The sequence below is a fragment of the Dromiciops gliroides genome, chromosome 1, assembly GCF_019393635.1.
Source record: "Dromiciops gliroides isolate mDroGli1 chromosome 1, mDroGli1.pri, whole genome shotgun sequence".
Taxonomy (NCBI): domain Eukaryota; kingdom Metazoa; phylum Chordata; class Mammalia; order Microbiotheria; family Microbiotheriidae; genus Dromiciops; species Dromiciops gliroides.
In genome coordinates, this window is record NC_057861.1 from 530466676 (window position 1) to 530483503 (window position 16828).

Below are 16828 nucleotides of genomic sequence, written 5' to 3' on the forward strand. Positions count from 1 at the left end.
GCGGCCAATGAATGTTGCAGACAGTAAGTACTACAGGAGTTCAGAGTAAGGAGATATTCCTGTAGGTTGAAGTCAAAGAATTATAGGAGCATAAGTTTAGAGATGGAATTGAACATACAGGTCATCTAGCCCAATCCCCCTCATTTTGCAGATAAGGAAATTGAGACCCAGAGAAGTAGTAACTTCTCCAAATTAATTCAGCTAGTTAAATAGCTGAGGGAGGAGTCAAACCTAGTCCCTCCTCTGACTCCCAGTCTAGTATTTAATCCAGAAAAGGCGTCAGAGAGCTTGTGGGACATAGGTCAGGCCTTGAAGCAAGGATAAGTGTTTTATGTAGAGTAAGAGCACAGTAAATGTTGACTTGCTAAGAGAAGTGGACTGAGGCAATTTCAGGACAGGGAAACAGTTTGAACAGAGAGAAGCAGGTGAGACTGCATGGCATTTTAGGAGGAATTTGAAGCAGTTTGAGAAATCTAAATTTTGCTAAAAGACGACAAGTGTTGGTTCTAAAGCCACATTAAGAGTCAATTCATGGGGGCAGCTAGGTGGTGCAGTGGATAAAGCACTGGCCCTGGATTCAGGTGGACCTGAGTTCAAATGTGACCTCAGACACTTGACACTTACTAGCTGTGTGACCCTGGGCAAGTCACTTAACCCCAATTGCCCCCCCCCACACACACACACAAAAGAAAAAGAAAAAAGAAAAAGAAAAGAAAAAATATATATATTTAAGGAATTGCTTGCTTTATCTGGTGCTTGTTAAATTCAGAATAAAAACAAAAAACAAGAAATATGCTTATTTCCTAAGTATTATAGAACTAAAAGAGAAATTAGACAGGGTTGTGCCCCTGATATCTCCAGGCCAGAAGTAGCACTATAAGTTTGGCTTCCTCGCCTCCTTGTCCATTCCCAATACTTAGTTTCTCATAGGGGACTATGGTGGAAGGAACAGTTAAGTTTGGTCTTAGTCACTTAGAAGCATCTTATAGATATGGCAATTTGAAACAATTTGTCAGGGCTCACCTTTGCTCTAGGGACTCTATAGCTTCAGGCAGTAGGAGGGAGGAGGAAGGTGCCACCAAGAAGGCTCTGTGTGTGTGTGTGTGTGTGTGTGTGTGTGTATAATCAGAATATAAAAGATTGGGGGAGGGGGATGTCAGGGGGACTAGGGCTGGCTGCCTGACAAGGACCTCTTTTCCTTTCCCCTTTTATAGCCCCATTGCGTTGGCACATTGCCCTTAGGATCCCAAAATCATAGACTTAGGCTTGGAAGGATCCCCTGAGTCTATCTAGTCCAAACCCTTCATTTCACAAATGAGGAAACAGCAACCTAGAGTGGTCCAAGGTCATGTGATAATTAACTCTCCCCATAATGAATTTGGCCCTTACAGTCACATAGAGAGTAAGTGTCAAAGGTTCAAAAGGATTTGAACCCAGGTCTTTTCATCAAGTCCTATGACTCCAAATTGCTTTTCCAAAGCATGGGTTAACATTCCTTTATCCCTTTAATCTGATTTTACTTGTGTGTGTCATATACATATACATATGTGTATATATGAATCTTGTTGTTTAGTTGTTTCAGCCATGCCTGACTCTTCATGACTACATTTAGTTTGCCAGTTCCTTCTCCAGCTCCTTTGACAGATGAGGAAACTGAGGCAAACAGGGCTAAGTGACTTGCCAAGGATCATGCATCTAGTAAGTGTCTGAGGCAGAATTTGAACTTATTTTGAGTCTCCTTGATTGCAAGATTTAGTGCTCTGTCTACTGTGGCACCCAGCTGCCCCATATGTGTGTGTGCACGCACGTATGTGTGTGTGTGTATGTGTGTATATATATATATATATACATACACACATGCACACATATAGATGCATATACATACATATATACACATACATATCCTTCCCTCTTCTCTGTTTACTAAATCTAATCAACATCCAACCTCAGGAAGATTTCCTCATTTCCCTACCCCACCCTCCACCCCCATCTATTATTGATTCAGTGGTTTTAATGGACACATCCTTGACATGGCTTTGAGGTGTAAATATGTGCACACAAATATACCATACTCTTATATAACCCCACATACATATAAATAACTGTTTTACATGAAGATATGTCATAGATGAGAAACATATCTTGAAGAAAATTCAAAGGAGGGCGGATATCTTAACTGATATCTGAAATAGCGGGAATTCTCTCACAGTGGGTATCCTAGAGAGGGCCTTCCCATGTTCTTGATCTGTGCTTCCCACTCATGCTATGGTGAATTATGTTTGGGGTAGCTTGGAAGCCTGGGATTGATCAGGAGTCTCATCTATTGATGCAAAGGACAGGCTCAAGTTAGAGTCCCAAGAATGCTTGCAAATTAACCCCCACATCTGGCTTTGAGGGAAATATTTCACTGGAAAAGTGGAAAATGTGTTCACTCCAGGAATAAGTGGGGTGAATTTGCTTTGGATAATGTGGCACCACAGGGTTTCTCAGGAGATGACAGAATTTTGATTCCAAAAGATATAAATAGGTCTTCATGCTTCACATTAAACACTCCATCTAGCAAGTCCAAACAGATCCCAGACCTATTGCCCAGAAGTAGCAGAGACAGGCTATGTGATGGGAAGGAAAGGTCTGAGTGGTTCTATTAGAAATATCTCAGTAGGACACGACATCACCCAATTTTAAGCTGTGTGGGTATGGAAGAAATGCCATCGGGTACAGATCTGTTTATTTTTCTAAAGGATGTAATAAATTGAGTACACTCCAGCTGGCAAGTTAAAACTTGTATTTTGGACCCAATGGGATTTCAGGAAAACATTTAAGTCATTTTTCTCCATGAAATAGAAAACTAAGGGAGTCATGTTCTTAAATGACTTAGAGAGCAAGGGACTTCAACCAACCACATGTGCTTGGAATTAATGGTAAGGGGAAGAAATACATACATATATACCTAAAAATATTAAAACTCATTCCATTAACACATGTTTAGTACAAAAGATTTCATTCATCATTTACATCCATCAATTCCTTGCTCAGCCTTAAAGTCAACCCAAATACATTTTACTGAGCACCCACTGAATCTTTGGCTTTGTGGTTATTTTGGTTTACAAAGTGCAAATTGAACACTATTCCTAGCCTAAAGAAGCTTATAAATTACTGGGGGAAACAGGATGGATATATAACATGCTCATGTCTATCTATCCATGAATACCTTTATTCAATCCAGCCATCACTTCAAGACCTTTATCTTTTCTCTCTTTCACTACTAAATTTCTAGAAAGATTTTTCTATATTTTCTGTTTCCAATGCTTCAGCACCCATTTACTCTTTACAATTTGGTTTCTCTTCCCCCAAACTCTACCAATACTGTTCTCTCAATTAATAAATCACAGAATCTCAGAGCCAGAAGAGACCTTGCAGGTGATCAAGCCCAATCTCTAGGTGAACAAAATTCCCCAATACAGAATAGCTAAGGAGTGATCTGTCACCCAAACTTTGTATGAAGGCTTACAGAGAGAAGTCCCAGCAATAGCCTACTGTCCTTTTTAGTTCTAGTCAGAAGGAGCTTCTCAAATCAATTTGAAATTTGCCTTCAGCCATTCTTCCTCATTCTCTATTGAGGCCAATTTTAATAAGATGAATTTTTCTTCCACAGGATAGCCCTTCAAATTTTTGTAGGTAGCTTCATGTTTGCCCGAATCTTCTCTTTGTGGGGACCAATTTTTAATTGGGGAGTATTGGTCCCCACATCTTCCAAAGGCTAATCATTCCTAGTTCCTTCAACCAATCCTTCTATGTGGAATGACCTTTGCCATCCTGGTTGTCTTCCTCTAGATGCCAAATAAATGCTCATCAATGGCCATCCTGCTATCTGGTACCCAGAAATGAAGACAAAACTGGATGTGTGATTTGACCAAAGCACAGTATAATGGAACTATCATATCCTTACTCTTGGACACTGGCTCACTCTGAATATATCTAGAAATCATATTAACAGTCTTGGCCATTATATCATAATCCTAATTTGTACTGAACTTGTGGTCTATTCCATTTATTTTTTCAGGAAAAAAAACTCTCCAGTCGCATATCTGTCATCTTATACTGTACTTATAGAGATGATTTTTTGAACCTAATTCATCCCAATATTTTAGCCTGTCAAAATCTATTTGGATCTTGATTCTATAATGTAGAGTATTGGCATATATCTCCAAGTTTCCAAAGTATCCCTCCAAGCTGGTGTCATCTTCAAATTTGATTCATATTCCTTTACCCAAGTAATTGCTAAAATTGCTAGTAGCATGGGACCAAGTACAGGTATTTGGAGCACTCTGCTAGGGAACCCCTTCTACACTGACATCAAACCATGAATAGTTACTCTTTGGATCCAATCATTTGATCAGTTCCAAATCCACTTGACTGTTCTATCTAATCTACATTTCTTCATCTTGTTCAAAAAATAGTATGAGAGTTTGTCAAAATTTTTGCTAGCATCTAGGTATCTAAATCTCTGATATTCTCCTGATCTACTACTAGAGTAACCTTTCAAAACGGAAAATCTCATACGACCAGTTCTTGATAAAGTCATTCTTGTTATTTTTGACCAATGCTTCCACTTCCAGATGTTCACTATAATAATAATAATTCCTAGAATTTTGTGAGGAATTAAAAGCATATTCACTGGCCTATCACTCACAGACTTCATTTTCTCCCTCCCCCCACACACTTTTAAAAAATTGGAACATTTATTCTTCTCTAGGTTTTTTCATCTCTCATGTCTTTCCAAAGATCACTGAAGGTGGCTTAGCTATCACACTTACAGTGCTTTCAGTAACCTCAGATGTAGTTCACCTGGGCCGAGCAACTTCAACACAACAAGGGTAGGTAGGCATTCTCTTACTAACTCCTTTCTTATCTAGGTTTCAGTTCTCTATTAGCCATTTTTGTTCTGTCTTCTCCAATCCAAAACTCATTCTCCTTGGCAGAGAAACAGAACCAAATTAAGTTTTGTGAAGTTCTGATCTGTTTCTCTCTATTTTCATTCTGTCCAACCTGAGAAGTAGTCCTACCCCTTAATCTTTTTGACAATATAGCCTTTTAAAAAATTGTCTTTTTTTTTTGGTTGCTCTTAAATTTTCTCCAACAACTTCAGAGCATATTGATGCTATTCTTACCTCACCACACCTTTCTGTTCATTCTATTAATTGCCCTTATTTTCATCTTCTGTACATGTCTTTTAAAACATCTAAGTTGGTAATAGGGTAATATGTTTTGCATGATTGAATATGTATAACCTATATCAAATTGCTTATTGTCTCAGGGGGCAGAAGAGAAGGGAGGCAGAAAGAAAATTTGGAACTCAAAAAAATTTTAAATGAATGTTTAAAAATTGTCTTTACATTTAACTGGAGAAAAAAATTATTAAGAAAAAAAATCAGGGGCAGCTAGGTGGCACAGTGGATAAAGCACTGGCCCTGGATTCAGGAGTACATGAGTTCAAATCCGGCCTCAGACACTTGACATTTACTAGCTGTGTGACCCTGGGCAAGTCACTTAACCCCCATTGCCCCACAAAAAAAAAAAAAGAAAGAAAAAAAAATCTAAGTTGGTTGGTCATTTCCCTCATCATGGAATTCTAATGGGAAGATTCATATGATTGCTTCAGACAATGCCAATTCTTCATTCTCACTTGAATTGTTTCTCTTTGTATCTTAAGATATAATATTTTCTCCTTGACCTGAGAGTTCTGGAATTTGGCTATAATATTACTAAGAGTTTTCCTTTTGGGATCTCTTCCTGGAAGTGATTGGTGGATTCGTTCAATTTCTATTTTACCTTCTGCTTCTAGAATATCAGGGCAATTTTCCCTGACAATTTCTTGGAAGATGATGTCTAAGCTCTTTCCTTGATCATGGTTTTCAGGTAGCCCAATAATTTTCAAATTATCTCTCCTGGACCTATTTTCCAGGTCAGCAGTTTTTCCAAGAAGATATTTCACATTTCCCTCTATTTTTTATTCATTTGGATTGGCTTTGTCTTGGTTTCTCATAAAGTCACTAGCTTCCATTTGTTCAATCCTAATTCTTAGGCAATTATTTTCATCAGAGAGCTTTTGTACCTCCTTTTCCATTTGACTTTTCAAGCTGTTGACTTTTTTCTCATGTCTTTCCTGCATCACCCTCATTTCTCTTTCCATTTTTTCCTCTACCTCTCTAACTTTATCTTCAAAGTTCTTTTTGAGCACCTCTATGGCCTGAGAGCAATTCATATTTTTCTTGGAAGCTTTAGATATAGGGGCCCTGACATTGTCATCTTCCTCTGAGGGTACACCTCAATCTTCCTTGTCACTGAAGAAACTTTCTATGGTCTTCACCTTTCTCTGTCTGCTCATCTTGCCTTTCTTTTACTTGACTTTTAGCTCTTTAAAGTGGGCCACTGTTTCCAGGCTTCAGTATCCCAAGCTTCAGAAGTCCCAGGTGGTTTGATTTGAGGAGGATCAGGTTCTGTTCCCTGACATGTTCCCTGGTCTGTAGATGACCCCAGACCAACTTGCTAATCAACCAGCTTTGTGTGTTGTGGTTGTCAGCTCTGACCAGTCTGTGCCCCTCCCCCCACCTGGGCCACTGCTACTCAAGCCTACCTCCTGGTTCCCAGCAGGGGTGAAAAACCCAAGCTCTGCCTCAGCACCAGCATAGACCCCTGTAGTCTCCCCCCTGCCAAGCGCTCAGCCCTCTCACCAGACTGTGAGCTTAGTTCCAGATGACACTGGTGCTTCAGCTGATTCAGAGGCTCTGGGGGTCTCCTTCTCTGGTGAGGCCTTCCTGGAACTGGATCTGTGTCAGGGTGACTGTGGGGTTGGGCTTGATTCCTGTATCAGCACAGCAGCTCCCTCTTTCTGACCTTGCAAGCTGTTCTTGGTTAGAAGATGATTTCAGCACATTCTTCTGTGGGTTTTGATGCTTCAGGCATTGTCCTATAGCATTATTTCCATGTTTTTTGGAGCAATCACGTCAGGAGTTTGAGAGCCCAACCATATCCTCTTTAATAGTTTCTCCACCTTTGAATCTTATCTAAACAGAAGTTTCTCTTGGTGGTGCCTCCCTACTTTTAAAGGATAAAATCATTAATGTAAGCAAATAAATTATTTTTCTCCTGCTTTTGGCATAAATAACTCTCAAAGACTCCAGATAATTGAAGTCCCCCATCACAACTACATCATAGCTTTGTGCCAGGCTCATGATCCATCTGCCAAACTCTTCATTTATTCCCATTTCTGTTCAGATGTTTTGCTGTATACTGTAGTGATGATATTTCTTTGGACTGTGCTTCCATTCATCTTCACCCAAAAGCTTTTCACCATGCTTTTGGCCTCTTGTTCTTAGATTTGCTCGCATGATATGCCTTTTTTTTTTTTTTTTAGTGAGGCAATTGGGGTTAAGTGACTTGCCCAGGGTCACACAACTAGTAAGTGTTAAGTGTCTGAGGCCGGATTTGAACGCAGGTACTCCTGAATCCAGGGCCAGCGCTCTATCCACTGCGCCACCTAGCTGCCCATGATATGCCTTCTTGAAATATGATTTTACTTTGCCTTCTCCCTTCCCAGTACACACAAATGTACATACATGCACATGCATGTGCACACACTTTTAAAAAATATATCATTTCTACTGAAAAAGGTCTGTCTTATGGCCATATCCCCGTCATGAGTCTCAAATCAGTGAGGTCAGATTTACATCTGTGCCTCAGCCCTTTGCTATTCTTGATAGCAGTGCCCACTGTAGGAAAGACCTGGCAAAAGGCTATTGGGCATCTACTCCAGAGCTGTCACTCTCCTTTTCACCTCCCCAGCACCCTCTCATATCATCATCTTGATAGCCATATCTGACTTTCTTTCCCTTGTCTTATTATCATTTTTTTTATACTCATGGGTCTGACTTGTCCCACCAACTTCCTTCTTCTCCTCTGCTAATCCCCCTCTTCCTCCTTGGGTTCATTGTCTCCTGGAACTCAAGCCCTTCTCCTTCTCTCCCTTCTCTTTTTCTCTTCCTCCTTTTCGTTGGGTTCTTTTCCTCCTTCAGTTCTAGCCCTTTCCTTTCAGTTTGAATCCTTCTCTCTCCTCCCCAATTCCCCCTTCCCCCAGATCAATTTCTGGCCTCCTTCACATTTCTGAAACCCTCCAAGTTTCCTTTACAATTCTTTCTTCTTCATATAGTATATACATGCAAATACCTATACATATGCACAATAGATACATACATGTATATGTGTGTGTTGTACATACACATAGATATATGTAAATTATTTCCCCTAGCTTTAGCCTCTAGTCTGAAACTAAAGCCTGCCTCCTACATCTCTAACTACTTACTGAACAACATCTGGACCTCACCAGTACCTCCAATTCACCATGTCCAAAAGTGAAATGATTATCTTCTCCCCTAAACCCCATTACCTGAGACAGCTACAGAGGGACTGCTAGGCTCTCCATAGCCAAAATCATTCACTGCTACCACTCTGAATTCATAGGTCACTCCCTGGCGAAGCTTGTCCAAGCTGACGGTATAAGATGTAGCACTTCGGGGGATATCCTTCACAAACATATCCCATAGGCCTTCATCTAGAAAGGAACCAAGAAAAAGAACTTAATAGTTATTTTTCTCCCCCTCAAACCTCCAATCCAATGGGATCATTCCATTGTAAATGACTGCTATTTCTGACATCAGTGAGGGCTGACACTTGTACAAATGGTAATACATAATTATTCAAGAATGGATTATCTAGTTGGTGGGCCATCTCTTTATATTCTTTGCATTCTTCCTCTGGATCAATGACTAGCTTATGGATGTTGGGACATGAGAAAGAACAATAAGGAAACCTCATAAAATAAAATGAGATAATATCTGTAATGCACTTAGCACCGTGCCTGGGACATAGTAGGCTCTATATAAATTCTTGCTCCCTTGTCTTCCTCATTACTTCATATCCATTCTTAAATCCCAAACCAATCATACATCATATTAATACTCCAGTACTCCATGGGATTTCCATAGCCAACATATCTATCACCAAATGCCAGCCAATTGACAGTGAGCCACCTTTTACTTAGACTAGTTATTGGACAGTGGATCCAATCTGCCACTGATATTACACTCAAAATCTTTCCAGGAAAGTAGAACCTGAAAAAGCATGCCCTTCCTTGGCACAGCACTTAGGAACTCAGGATCACTTTCAGATGCCAAAATGAGGCATTAGAGTAAGTTTTTAATGGAAGGGACACATTGTATTAGGAATTTTGTCCTCAGGCCACCCCCTGGGTAAGCAAGTATCTCCCACTATGGCATCTTAACCCATGTCCTCTTTTCCCCAAAGTACCCAATTCTCCAGATCCAGACCTTCCTAAACATGACCCATTCAATCAGAAATATTTCCTTGTCTCTCTCTCCCTCAAGATCCTTGCCCTTTCAATGTTTTCCTTTTCAAAAGCCATCTTCTGGAGACATAAATGAATGTCCCTCTGATGGTAGATATTTAGGAACTATGATAGGCTTGAAAAGTGGGTCTCTTCCTCAATAAATACTATATAGGCAGGCAGTCACCCATTTTGTGCCCAGACTCACGTTCAATATCCTGAAGCTATGTTTGTGTGATGCTATTAGGTCTACAAAGCTCAGTGATGAATTCTCACTGTACTTAAATATTATGTACTTTTCTGAACTAGGTTAGTACACCAAATGAGTGTTGTCTAAGGAGATTTTTTTAAAGTAACATGTGAGAAGAGGATGACAAGAGGAAAACTTCAACATGTAAATGGATAAGTATATATGTCATAATTTGAGTATATACATTCTACAAGTCTGTAAGATGGCTGTAGACCAAATGATCTCTAATGTCCTTTCCAGTTCTGACTTCCTCTGATTTGATTTATAGTAAAGTTTCTTATTGTACTACAAGGCTTTCTTCAGAGTTAACTCTGAATGACAATATATAAGGTCTTCCAAAAGTCTTAGCAAAGTGCTTAAGCTAACAAATGTTTGAAAAAATATGTATTTCATGGCTTAAGCTAATAAAGTCTAAAACTTCACTGAGAATTTCAGGACACCCTGTATATTCAAATATCTAAGAGAGGTGTTGTTGTTGGGTCATTTCAGTTGTGTCCAACTCTCATTGACCCCATTTGGGCTTTTCTTGGTAAAGATACTGGAGTGTTTTTCCATTCCCTTCTCCAGCTCATTTAACAGAGGAAGAAACTGAAGCAAACAGGCTTAAGTGACTTGCTCAGGGTCACAAAGCTGGTAACTGTCTGAAGCTGGATTTGAACTCAGGAACATGAATCTTCCTAACTCCAGGACCAGCACTTTATCCACTGTACCACCCCGCTGCTCCACCAAAACAGGTAGTTTCCTGGCAAACTATATACTATATCCAAGGTACCTATTTCTTTTATGTATTGTTTATATATTTGTGTGCATATAAATTTTCAAACATTTATTAGGCTTATGATTTGTTTAAATTTTAAATATGAAAGATTCTTTAATAAAACTTTTATTGACTAAAATGTCCATACCAAGATATCTACTTCAAATTGCTTGATTCATTTCTAATTTTATACATGCACATATGTATACAGACATGGATATTTCTACCCTTTCTACATGTGTATCTTGGGAAGGGGGAAAAGATTTTTTGAAAGGAGAAAAATATTTACATACACAGGTACCTATGACCCTGACAGCTTTATCAGAAGACCTGCAATATACCTAAATCATTATTATCCTATACTGCAAAACACCAGATATGCTCAAATGGATTTTCCCAACAGTAAATAATAATGAAATTTCTGGCATATATGTCTATACTTGCCTTGAATTTATAGGCCACTAAAGCCTTACTGCACTATTTAAGTTCCTATATTCATATACTGAATGAGGTAATGTATGTGAAAGTGCTTTGAAGAGTATAAAGCCCTGTTCAAGTGTAAGGCATTATTATTATTGCTATATATCCACTTATATCCAGGCTCATTTTTCAGAGAGATTGTCATTACAGCAGTAAACTCAAAATGGCAATGTTTAGTCTAGGCCTATCTATACTAAGCCATTTATATTCAACACTGGAAGAGACTCAGAGGTGTCAGAGCTGAAAGGGACCTTAAGAGAGCATCTCATGTAACTCCTTCATTTTATCGATAAGGGAGTTCAGACCTCATGTATGAGGTTCAATTGAAGGAAATGAGGATATCCCCTTGTTCTCCTGATCCCATGTCTTTACTCACACTGCTGCCTATTCTTAGAAACTGTTCCCCTTCACATCTCTTTCTACTGATGCCTTTCCCTCCTTTCAAATCCCAATGTCGTCTTAAATGTAATCTCCTCCATGAAACCTCCCCTGAATACTACCTGACTGCTGTAAGGGCAAGTTTTCTCTTTAAAGATTTGTCTTAGTACTTTATCTGCATTTTCCCTTTGCATTTTCATAATTAGCATAGTTATTTATGTATTTGTCCTGTCATTAGATAGAGAAAAAAATAAATATTTCTGTTTGTTTGTTTATTTTTGAAGGGCAATGAGGGTTAAGTGACTCACCCAGGGACACAGATAGTAAGTGTCAAATGTTTGAGACCAGATTTGAACTTCAGGTCCTCCTGAATCCAGGGCTGGTGCTTTATCCACTGTACCACTTAGCAGCCCGCTAAATATTTCTTTAATTGAATGGAGAAGAGAAGACTTGCAGGAGGTAGAAGTGGGGGAAAGGTAACATAGTTGTCTTTGTGTGTCCATTTCTAAATTGGAAGGAGCTTTAGTAACTACCTAGTCCAACCCATGTCTGAAAAATAATCCCTATTATAACACTCAACAGATAATAGTTTGACTTGCTAAAACTCTCAGATAAATTTAATTGTTCATTCTTACAGAAAGTCTAGATTGCCTCTTTGCAATGGGAACCCATTACTCCTACTTCTGTCCTCTGGCAAGCACTTGAAGACAGTTGCCAGGTTTTCCCTGAATATCTTTCTTCAACCTAATCATTCCTAATTCCTTCAGCAAAAGTCTGAAGAAAAGGAAGAAGAGGTGACTCCAAGTTGGGATTTGAAAGAAGGGAAGGATAGCAAGAGAAAGAGATGAGAGGGGGAACCTATTCCAAATATGGGTGACAGTATGAGCAAAGACATGGAATCAGGAGAGCAAGGTAGCATTCCCACCTCCTTCAACTGACCTTCATGCAGCTTCACATGGCACGGTCTTTAGGCATTTCACTCTTTTGAATGCTCTCCAACTTATCAATATCCTTCCTAAAATGTGGTGCCCAGAAGTGAACACAATACTCCAGATGAATTCTGACCAGGGTAGAGAACAACAACAGAACTGGTTTCCTTTGTAAGCCTATGTATTTAATTTTATTATTAAATAAATTTATTATTAATTATTAATTTGTTATTAAAATTAGTCATGAGAAGTGGTTCATAGGCTTTACCAGATTGCCAACAGGAACAAAATCAGAAAAGGTTAAGAACCCCTGTCCTAGACACTGTGTCAGAGTACAACAGGATTACCACCTCATTATTCACAAAGCCAGGCCTGTCAAGGTAGCCCAAGATCCCACTAACATTTTTGGCTGCCGTGTTATATGACTGACTTGTATTAATCTTGTAGTCCACTAAAACCTCTAGATCTTTTTTCAGATAAACTGCTGTCTGATCATGCCTTTTCTATCTTGTTGGACAGACCATCCAACCCAAAAAGCCATATCTCTTCTTATTCTGAGACTACAAACAATAAAAACAAAAACAACACCATTCTGACTTTTAAAAGTGATGTTATGGGGAAGCTAGGTGGTGCAGTGGATAGAGCACTGGCCCTGGATTCAGGAGGACCTGAGTTCAAATCCGGCCTCAGACACTTAACACTTACTAGCTGTGTGACCTTAGGCAAGTCACTTAACCCCAATTGCCTCACTAAAAAAAAAAAAAAAAGAAAGAAAGAAAAAAGTGATGTTATGAGGGCAGCTAGGTGGCGCAGTGGATAGAGCACTGGCCCTGGATTCAGGAGGACCTGAGTTCAAATACGGCCTCAGACACTTGACACTTACTAGCTGTGTGACCCTGGGCAAGTCACTTAACCCTCATTGCCCTGCCAAAAAAAAAAAAAAAGTGATGTTATGATGTCCAATTAACAACCTCTTGACATTTAAGGTCTAGTGTGATGATTTCAGGCAGATAAAAAGTAGGCAAACTTTCTTAAGTTAGTTCTGTGCATGTCCTTTGCATTCATGTTTGTGTAATGCTTTTCTACTATAGAAAAAAATATGAATATTTCACCCCTAGCCCCAAAGGACATATTTTATTTTAAGCACACTGTCATGGCTCCGAGAACTGTGTGAGTTTTTCATAAAAACATTTTAAAATATTGATACAGCCCCTCAACATAGAACGATTTATTTGGCAATTCATTTACATTGAGAAATGTTTGGGAAGGAAAAAGTCACAAGAGAGAGTTTTCTCCTGAATTAAGGGGAAGAAAACCTTCACATTTTATTTTTCTTAATTTGGTCTCAAAAAGAATTAACATATGTAGTATTCTAAATACAAGTTTTCCTTCACCAGGCAATTTATCCCAATAAATATTTACATCAAAATGATGTTTAGAAAAGCCAGAGATGAGAAGACTGCCTTGGCAGCTCTGAAACTGGCCTCTCAATTTCTTGACTGTGGATTGTTTTTCTCATTTATATTATGCTGTAAAATATCTCAATAAATCAATGATGGAGAAAACTATCTCCACAAATTAGTAAAAAAATAACATTACAGAACCATTAGCAATAATGAGATTTGTACAACTTATTTCCCAGGCACCATGCTAATCCCTGATCCTTTGATTTTTGTCTTAATTAACACTTGAGAAGGTGTCAGGGACTCATTTTTTTAAAAAAGAGTAATAATCTTTATAAGTGATATCCATTCAACACCCAATTAAGGGGCAGCTAGGTGGTGCAGTGGATAGAGCACTGGCCCTGGATTCAGGAAGACCTGAGTTCAAATCCAGACTCACACACTTGACACTTACTAGCTGTGTGACCCCCTGGGCAAGTCACTTAACCCCAATTGCCTCACCAAAACAAACAAACAACAGCAACAACAAAAATTCATCCAGATGTGGATTATCTACCACATATGCTTGGATTTCTAGACTTCTCTTGGTCAACCAGCAGGCTTTTAGTCTCACCTTCAGGCACGGTATGTTCAGAAAATAAAAACCCATTTTAATAAAACCCCAAGCCAAACAGGAAGGGGAAAAAAAATCTGCTGCTATAAAAGGTAACCATGGTCAACTAAAATTCAAAATATAAGGAACTTTGTGGATCTGTCCCATTGCTCCCCCTCCATTATGGTCAGTTGCTGACAGTTACATCTGATAATTGAAAGATATAGAAGCTGTCGCTTTCCTACTTTAAAAGCAGTAATACCAGAAATTATATTCTGAGCTGTGGGCTTCAGTATTCCATTCGGGGGCTGATGAGATGTTGTACCCTGAGACTACATCTCTTTACTTCCTCAGTGCAGAAGAATGGGGGTGATGAAGATGGCCTAAGAATTATAAATTTAAGCATTAAGATTCTCTTTTTAGCACAGATTTGGGAAGTAATCTGGGCCACATAACAACTCTAATGCCTCACTTAAGCTTTTGCAAATGAACTCAATAAGAAAAAGTTATTTGAAGGACCTGAATGCCAAATACTATGGAGTAGATAAATTCTACTACCATGGGGGTGGGGTCTGGGAGTAATGGAAAAGACATAAATTAAACATGGCTGATAGAACTACCCTTTATTGCATGGCTCCCCCATGGGATCCCCTGGGGAACTCTTAAGTTCAGTAGAATTGCTGGCAAAAATGCCATTGGCAAGGAATGAGTTCAGGGAAATCATTGTGAAATCAAAGTCTGTAACCTATTCATCCTAAAATCATGTCCCAGTCAGTCATTCCCAGTCAGTGGGAATCAGCACATCTGCCTGTGACTCTGAGTACCACAGCTGTTTTTCCAGATCTAGACTAGATAATCCTTCCAGTTTAGTTTCAGCTAAAAAATCTCATAGGAGATTTAATAATAGAATAAATAACAATAATAAATAGCAAATAATAAACATTTTTTCCTCTCCCTTGAGTCTAATACTTATTCACTGAAAAATGCAAATGGCTTAATGACCAAGTTCCTTAGGATCTCCAATCTTTTTTTATCTTTCTGCTATAAACATTTTCTGATATCACTGACTAGTCTCATGCCTTGCTAACATAATAAATCGACTTTTGTCTTTCATCCTAAAATGTGTCCCTCCAGGGAATCAAAAGCATGTGCAGGTAGAAGCAATGTCCCAACAAGCCTGGAAACAATAATGGCTCTTTTCCAAATTCAGTTTGAGCCCAGTGCAGGTACATTCATGGGCCTTGTGCTCAATTTATCCCTCGAACGCACTGAACAGAACTGTGCACTGCAGGCGTTAGAGCAGACATGGCACCAACACAAAAGTTTGATTTCATGGACAATTAAACAGGGTCTCCATGCTGAATGAAACTGTCATTCACTACTAGAGACTTCGGGTTCTGCTAACACAGAACCAACAAATGACTGTCAGCCTGGAGCTCTGAGGAGATGGAAACCTGTCAATGACTTATTTCGTAAACACTGACATTTTTTCTTTGGGTAACAGGGCTGACCCCATTATCAACTTAACTGGAATGCATAGGCTGATAGACAAGGGTCAAATTTGGGGATAAATACATCTGATAAAAAATGATTGATTGATCTCGCCTTTTAATTCCAGAAAGGAAGAAAAGTTAACAGAATGCCAGAGAAGGATGGTGTGTGGGGGGGGGAACCTCAGGATTTTATAAAAACTAAATCAAGACCTTCCTATAATGTGGTACAGTTGACAAGCTGTCAACCAATGTGGTTAAGAAAAGGGGAAAAAATAATAAGAAAAGCCAATGGTATGAGTTAGAACTATAGCTGCATATAGCTTCTGAATCTGCTGACTTGGGTAGCTTTTAGAGCATGCTAACATTTCAAAAAATGTGGAATTTCTTCTTTGTTCTGCTGAGAACTTGAGGCCAATCTCAAGAAAAGTGAGCAAGTGAATTAGAAGGGAGGTAGGAAGATACTAAATCCATGGCAGGAGGGAATGTAACAGTCTCCATGCACTGAGGCACACACCCAAGCATCTATTCTCATCAGATCCAATTTCTGGGCTAAATGCATTATTTGGGTGGGGGGGGGGAGAAAAACAATGCCTTGTCTGCCTGTATTGTATACGTCCTAAATATGTATTTCATGGCTGCTTTGGAGGGGAAAATATATTTATAGCTCCTTTAGTGCCATTCCAGTCTATTGTGTAAATATGTAAATTAGGCTATGTGATCTACACAGTAAAATGCCTTGGAATAATTTGTGTAAATAAATCATCTGCATATGCGCAGTGCACAGTCTTCAAACTTGAAATTTTCCATTGCCTTTCAGGGAGCTTTTCGGAAACTGTTTCAAAGGAAACTTACATGCCCAGAAAATGAATACATTGAAGAGTCTGGGCATGATGGAAATCAGATTGAGGTTTTCTCTGCACCCTATACCCACTGACTGCCATTTTCTAGGAATAATAGGAAAATTTTTATCCTAGGCAGACACTAATTTTATCAAATGTTGTTCCATTCTGTGCGTCTCTGGGTCTGCTGGGTCACATTTGCGGAGCGTTGGAACAAGAGTGACAGAGAGAGGGAGGATACTCTACTGTTGGGTCTAAAATCCATTTCCATCCTTTTCTGTGCTAGGAGCATTATGAATAAGCT

At 39.1% G+C, this 16828-nt stretch overlaps 1 protein-coding gene across 1 annotated transcript in view; it reads right to left on the reverse strand.

The window, feature by feature from the left end:
* SDK1 (sidekick cell adhesion molecule 1) overlaps positions 1-16828 on the reverse strand; it is a 1142665-nt gene that overhangs the window by 22665 nt on the left and 1103172 nt on the right. The window contains 1 exon segment of the mRNA XM_043999243.1: positions 8447-8611. Coding sequence (XP_043855178.1) covers positions 8447-8611 — 165 coding nt within the window.